General features: G+C 46.8%; 2 protein-coding genes across 2 annotated transcripts; one reads left to right on the forward strand and one right to left on the reverse strand.

The window, feature by feature from the left end:
* Nucleotides 1–1,223: 1,223 nt before the first annotated feature.
* Nucleotides 1,224–4,560, reverse strand: BDBG_02754 (translation initiation factor 4B). Its single transcript, XM_002626531.2, has 8 exons — nucleotides 4,503–4,560; nucleotides 4,011–4,222; nucleotides 3,851–3,907; nucleotides 3,749–3,793; nucleotides 3,677–3,679; nucleotides 3,506–3,580; nucleotides 3,145–3,435; nucleotides 1,224–3,084 (listed from the first exon to the last, which is right to left on the reverse strand). The coding sequence occupies exons 2-8, from the start codon at nucleotides 4,012–4,014 to the stop codon at nucleotides 1,856–1,858; spliced, it is 1,704 nt and encodes a 567-aa protein (XP_002626577.2). The 5' UTR covers nucleotides 4,015–4,222; nucleotides 4,503–4,560; the 3' UTR covers nucleotides 1,224–1,855.
* BDBG_02755 (uncharacterized protein) lies at nucleotides 4,293–7,180 on the forward strand. The gene is made up of 4 exons (XM_002626532.2): nucleotides 4,293–5,814; nucleotides 5,975–6,088; nucleotides 6,158–6,274; nucleotides 6,402–7,180. The coding sequence occupies exons 1-4, from the start codon at nucleotides 5,727–5,729 to the stop codon at nucleotides 6,677–6,679; spliced, it is 597 nt and encodes a 198-aa protein (XP_002626578.1). The 5' UTR covers nucleotides 4,293–5,726; the 3' UTR covers nucleotides 6,680–7,180.
* Nucleotides 7,181–7,245: the final 65 nt, after the last annotated feature.

Here is a 7,245-nt window from a genome sequence, read left to right on the forward strand (position 1 = left end):
AGTCAAATACACGGGGCATTGAAGTATATATATGTGACGATTTCCGTGCTTGATATCGACTTTAATACCGATGGTCGATGGGCGAGAGACATGTGAGCGAAGGAGTTCCATGCCGCAGACGACGGCCCGTTTGGGAGCAATAAGCTTTTTTGCAGGGCTATGTAGTAATAACCTTGGAACCTTGGGATGGATGCTTTTTACTTGCCACGTGAGGTCGGCCATACTTCCAAGGTTATTCCCTCCTTGCATAGCAGAATCATATCAACCACTCCTCAGTTTCTATTGGTGCGTTGTAAAAATGATTTACTGGCGGAGGGAGAGAATGGTGCAGCAGTTCTGACCTAGCGTGCCGGGGTCTTAATCGATGTCTTGCAGCTGCACTTTATTGCCTAGCACATGTCTTATTTGCTTCTGCATTGGGCAAAATAAAGAAATAGGTCAAAAAGTGACTTGGCTGTTGGAGCAAAAGGCCACCTTGGTAAACTAATATGTCGGAAATAATTCAATTCATTGAACGTGTCCAGAATCAACCGTCTTCACTAACTTTATAAGAGAAGGGCAAGGAGAGGAAATGATGGAAACAGACAATGCAATTTTATTTGCCAAAGAAAATGACACAAAGGCAAGAGCTATAGGGAGAGAAGAAATTCAGTAAAACTCCACCGCCATGGGCCCAATCAATTACCGTTCCCGTTTTCCCCGTACTCCTTTCATGCGATAATTCCATCCCTGCTGGCTTCCTTGTATTGAGCCTCCGGAGACTATAGATATAATGCCTCGAGACAGCATATTGGAGTGTTATTGAGCCTGGGAAGTATGTGATGGTAGAGGATCACACACGAAAAGAAACTGGAAAAGTGGAAACAAAGTGGATTTCCACTCCATCTATGCCCCCGGAACATAATTTTTTAGCTCGAAAAGAAAATGATTTCGCCGTATCGCATACTCACCTACATACCCAGATACGCAAGGCATGGTGTAGAGGCGCAGTAGTTAGAGAAGTCAGGTTTTGTTTTAAATCACAGCGGGTAAGGTAAAAAAGTAAGAGAGGGAAGAATGCGAGGGAGGGAAGGGAAAAAGGATAATACTCTCACGTCATTTAAGCAGCAGCGCCCAACTTTGGGAAACTTGAACAGAATAGAACTAACGGGAAATAACTCTTTACCAAGCCTACTAGAGGACAGAGATGGTAGTTAAGGAAAGAAAAAGTAAGGGAATTGAATACGAAATGAGATACACAATTACAAAAACAAAACGGCGAATAGATTTCTTCAGCAATGAGGAAGGAGGGAAAAAAAAAAAAAAAAAAAAAAAAGAAAGCAGAGAAAGAAAGAAAGAAAGCTCCATATCTGGAAGAAATGGGGGAGAGGCGAGGGTTGGAAAAGGAAGTGGGTAGACGAGGCGGAAACGTCATCAAGCTTGAGCTAGCCAAAATAGACAGGAAAAGAAATCAATGAGGAAAAAAACCCGGCCAAGCTGATAGATGATTTCTTTTTTGTCTCGCCAGAAAGAAAGGAGCGCCAGAGACAAACGAGGTAGACAGACGCACAGAGACAGAACTCGGTTCATACAGATTCGTTTTTGAAGCACGGACAAGATAAGAAGTGGATCAGAAAAAGGAAAAGGCGAACAAAGGAAGACCCGAACCCGTAGAACAATGGTACATAGCGCGCGGGATTGGGATGAACTGGGCTGAGCTGGACGCAGACAGGGTGTTTTGTTTGGCTGGAAGCTTTAATAGGGTGGAAGACTACGTTGCATCATGTATAAGGTGTATTGGGGGTTCGTGAATTTTGTGTGTTTCAAACGCCTTTCGTATCTAATACCATTAAGGAGGGGGAAAACGAAGATTTTTTTATCCGCGGTGGTTTCCGCGTCGGCTGTTGCGTGGCTTGCTGCTCACGGTGCTCCAACCCTCCTCCTCGGGCTCTGCAGCGGAAGGAGAAGCCGCGGGCTCCGCCGCGGGAGCCTTCGGTTGCTGGCCTTTAGCCTGACCCTGAGGTCCTCTGGGTGGTGCATGGACGTGGGAAGGGCCGCGAGACCGCGGGGCACCGTTTCGCCAGTTCCCATTGGCTTTGCTAGGTGGCTGCTGGCGGGTAGGTTCCTTTGGTTCGTTTGGTTCATTTGGCTGCTCATTAGCCTGCTCCTTGGGGGGTTCAGACTTCTCATCTGCAGCTCCTGCCTCCGTTGATCCCTCAGCTACTGGCGTCTCTTCAGCCCTACGAAGAATTTCGATATTCTTTCCAGCCTGAGAAGCGCCAGAATCGTCTTCCTTGGCACCATTTGCGACGGTAGCATCGGCACTTTCAGTCTTGGCAGCCTGTTCCTTTGCCTGTTGCTCTTGTTCCTTGGCGGCTTTCAGTTTTTCAGCCTTTTCGGCCTTTGCCTTTTCCTCTGCTTCTCTCTTTTGTCGCAAGGCTAATTGACGTCTTTCCTCAACCTCTCGCTCCCTGGCGGAAGTATCAATGGGTCTTGCGCCACCGAAGGGGCTCGACTTTGAATCACCAGTCGGGGCAGTTGGGGATGCGGGCTCAGCTTCGACAGTTCTCTTTTGCAGATTGAGTTTGGGTCGCTGTGCAGGTGCGTGGGGTACTGCCGCTGGAGCAGCTTCAGGAACGGCGGCGGCCGGTTTAGGGGCGGGAGGATCTGGTCGCATTCTTGCTCTCCATTGGTTGTCCAGCTCAGGAGCGGTTGGTGCCCTCTCTGGAGGAGGTCTCTCATGGAACTCACGACGGGGTGGCCTCGAACCATCTTGCGAACGAGCCTCTCCCCAAGCAGGGGATGCTCTGCGGAACTGTGGGCCATCCTTGCTTCTCGGACGGCCACCTTCTCTGGCTAGAGAAGCAGGGGCAAGAGATGGAGAGAGGGGCCCCTTGCGTTCCCAATTTCCATAGTCTCGAATTTTACCATCAGCAGGCTCATATACCCGTCGTCCAGGGCGGTCTCCTCCAGCATCGCTCATAGAGTCCTGGCCTCTCGGTCCGAAACCTGGGCGGTCAGACACTCGACGCTGTGAAGGCACATCCGGGAGGGGACCCTTGCGGGACCAGTCGCTGTAGTCTCTCGTGTCCTGTCTCTCTTTGGCTGAATACAAGTGTTAGTAAGGTCTAGTTGTTATCACAAGTCAAGGGGCCCTGGACGTACGAGGTTCCGCGACGCTAACTCTGATATTTCTGCCCTGGAGGGGAGTTCCTTGAAACGAAAGGGCCTTCTTCAAGCCCTCAACAGTAGCGAATTCCACATAGCCGAAGCCCTTTGGAGCTCTAGTTATCTTATCCTCCACAACCCGCACATTCGTCACTTGGCACTCTGCAAACAGGTCCGAGATGTCGCCTTGCGTCGCCTCAAAGGATAGATTGCCAATATGGGCTGTATAAGGAGGCTGGGTGGGCATAGGAAGTTCCTCTCTGATGGCGTAGCCACGGTGGTCACGTTCTTTGACATGAAAAAGTCTTAGTTGACAGGTTCGCACAAAGTATCAGTTTGAGCCAGCTATCTAACATACCGAAACCTCCCATGTCGTTGCCATATCCGCCCATCATACGTCGTTCGCCGCCATAACTAGAACGGGGTTCAGGGACTGCTTGCATTTAGCTATACTAGTTCATTAAAGTGACCTTTATCCAAAAGGCCTTAATCCGAAAATTAGGGTTGCGGGCTAGATTTTTTTTCATACCGGCTAAACGGGGGAAATGAAATCAGTATCTATAAGTCAACTTAAACAATTGAACGAAACATCGTGACTTACCAGGCAGAGGGATATCATCCATCTCATCGGCCCAGGAGCCAAAGGCTACTCTCGGGTTAGTATTCCGTAAGCAATAATTATTAGGATGTACTGGCCACCTACTCTCGTCGGCCAAGAAGGTCCCAACGGACATCTTCTGCGCTTTGGGTTTTGCGGGAGCTGCAATAGAAAGAGTTAGCCATTGCTATATAATCTATCACACTACCAACCATAGATACTAGGATGACGATAGCGGTGGACTATTGTCTGGGGGGCTACCAACCCATGATGGCGACTTGTGTTCACGAAACGCGCAAAGGCGTGTGCGCGTATCTCTGGAGGGCGTAAAGAGCTGGAAGATCGGAAAATCTTTCAGCGACAAGGAAGGGAATCCGGTGGAGAATCACTGAGGCAGTGATTGGGAATGGGTAGGGTGATGTTGTCTGGTCAAAATGCGGCCTCGAAGTGTGAAGACAGGGGAAAATTGGATTGGATCTTTTGAAAGGATAAATTTTAGTGATGACGCTAAGGAAAAGTCAGCCTCAGTGCGTCAAGCAGCAACGAGGCGAAATTTAGCAACATGAGCCACAAACTTCCCACAACTACATTGGACGCAGCAAGTTTTTCCAACTCGCAGTCAACCCAACACTGTTGGCTTTATTATGGCTGATTGGGGGTAGCGACTTATTTGGTGCTTAATTGAATATTTGCCTCTCATTACAGCAGAAAGAAACTGAGCCTTGAGACTGGCGTTAATCAAAGCCTCTTTACTAACCCTCAACGGCAATGCCATTTTCTTGTTCGATAGGAAATCCTCAAGAGGCCAATATACATACCAAGGGTTTCAGTGTTTCGACTTTTCTTTGTACACTTTTCAATGTGTTTTATGCCTTGGCTAATAACCTTTCCCATTACCAGATTAATTGAACGCTCCTCTTAAAACAAAGCCCTTTCTCAATTTGAGAGTCAAAGTCCACATTCCCTTTTCGCCTGTGGTGGGACAGCTTTCGCGCCTAGATTTGGATGGAGTAAGGCGTTCGTCTCTGACGCACATACACGAGGGAATGTGAATAAAATACGAAACGAAAAATCATGTCGCTTACAAGTCAACCCTGGCTGACCAGCGCTTACATTCGTCCCCGTACAATGAAACGTACATAAGTGAGAAATTACGCTATTGGTCGCTAGGAAAGAGAAAAAGAAAATGGATGGAGATGGTGGTATTTAAGAGGGGTACTGGCAAATTAGCCTACCTCGACTGAGGCTCGTTGGATGCACTCTAGCTTATACGAATGGATCTCCGCGAGAATGAATCCTTCATATGGTATCTTATCCGGAAGCAAAACAACTCGAAAGGTGTCCAATGCGATGTTCGCTGGTATTTTGGGATTTATCCTGGACAAAGATGCCTGGAATACGCAAGTGCACAAAACCCGCAGACTGTTTATCTTCCGTGAAAATATATGTTTATATACCTTCTTCCAGCGTAATACATGGGCGACTTGGTCAATGCACTCAAGCAAAATGGCCTGACACTTTATTGGCTGTGGAAGGACGGTTTTATCTGGCTAGGTTCAGAATTGCCATGATTCTGATATCGTTTGGGTCTGGCAATTTTATTGCTTGAATAATAATAGAACGTGCACTTCTGTACTCTGCTTCTATGAGACAAGTACAGTGCAGCTTTAAAACAGAATTCAATAACCATTAGAAATTAGATATAAATACGTAAACGGCACTCTAATTACATTCTGCGGTAACAAGCGCCTGCCTTCGTATGCCCTGGAGGGAAAAAAAAAAAAAAAAAAAAAAAAAAAAAAAAAAAACAAATTCATCCACTATCGTTGATAACCTTCAGAGTCACGTGATGATAATACTCAAACTTCCTCCATGACGTTCATCACAAGGACAAGTGAAAAACAAACGGCCAGCATCACTATTCGACCTCACTGCTTCGCTAACCAAACGCCACATACGGCTGATTCGGCTGACGTTGAGGATGGGTGGGCAAAACGGCCATGATCATGGTTATCATGCGCAGAATTTGTGGACGGTGCTGCCCGCTTTGAAAGTTGGGGCTTTGAGTGGTAGGTGATCCATTTTTGGCCAATTGAAAACTGGGGGCGGCGGCGGGGATTGTTTGCATTTGATAGTACCTATTATTTTTAATTCCTTTCGTGTCGAGCTTTAACTATATGTCGGTATCTTTTCGTTCTTCGATTAGGGGTCTAATCTTTGAAAATACAGGTGCCTCCGGTCTCATATTTGGCGGGATAACGGGCGTTCTTCGTTCACCGAATCCGGCGATCCATTCGATCGCAGCCGGCCTCCATTGGTTTGCGTTTGGAACCTCGACATGGTGTAAGAAATTTTACTGTTTATCTTTTACGTTGTTATGATTCTTAGCTCAAGGTGTTGATATTGTGATAGGGCTGAGGAGTAATATCCTCAGAGTTCAATTTGATGACAAACCCACGGTGGGACAGCGGGCATTTGCAAGCTCAGTTTCTAGCGGATTATCGGGGGGAGCAATTGCGTTTTCTATCCGTAAGTTCGAGGCCCTGATTCAATGTGAAAGAAAGAAGGAAAGAAAAGAAAAGAAAGCAAAAGGGCTACATCAAGTGGTCCTTGTATGACGGCCCTCATATCTCTGATAATGTGGTATATTGTGTAGACCGACGTTTTATTCCCGGAGCAGTGATTTTCGGAATAGCAGGCTTCCTTGGACAGAAGTCGTATGATGTCATTCATGGATGGCAGTTATCAAGGGATCAAACAGCCCCTCGAAAACCCTTGTTCCAGCGTATGTTGGAGTCGAAATGGATGCTCCTGAAGCCATTGCCGGATGATGAGTATGTAGGGATGCTGAACGAGAAGCTGCTGGCTGTTGACGCTGAGATTGCGGTTATTGATGACAAAATCGCCGCTCTGAAGAGGTTGGAGGCGTCGTGAGATGGATTCCTATGTTTGATTCTATGACGGGTTCATTTTGTTCTCGTGTTGCATTTTTCTTCTCGCTATCTTTTTCTTGTTTTTTACTTGTATTATTTATATTTATATTTGTTTAATATCTTGTCTGAGGTTGTACATGTACACTACTAGCTCAAACTAGCCTATGTGCAAGGAGTTCCCGGTCATGTATGTAATTGGGCAACTCTGGCCTTTGGAAATAGACTCCGCGGATAATTGTTTGGCTGCAATGCATTCATAGAGAGTAAAAGCTGATTGCAAAAACGAGGCACGATCAAGGCATATATATACTTTCCAAGACTTCTTTGGTGTGGAAGATGCAACCGTATCTGTTGTGGTTGCAAGGGTGTCCGTAAGTTCCAGGGTGCGCCGGTCAGCATCTGGGCTCCGCTAAATGAAGCAGAACTAGTCTCCGTCCATCCGTTTGATGGGGCTTCTCTTGGTGTGTGGGATAGAACATACATACCTAGTACGTAGTAATTAGCACGGCTGCGTACTGCGTAGTTGGATGAGAGAAACTCGTTCGATAGTCAGGAAGCAGATAGATA

The sequence above is a fragment of the Blastomyces gilchristii genome (genome assembly GCF_000003855.2).
Source record: "Blastomyces gilchristii SLH14081 genomic scaffold supercont1.4, whole genome shotgun sequence".
Taxonomy (NCBI): Eukaryota; Fungi; Ascomycota; class Eurotiomycetes; order Onygenales; family Ajellomycetaceae; genus Blastomyces; species Blastomyces gilchristii.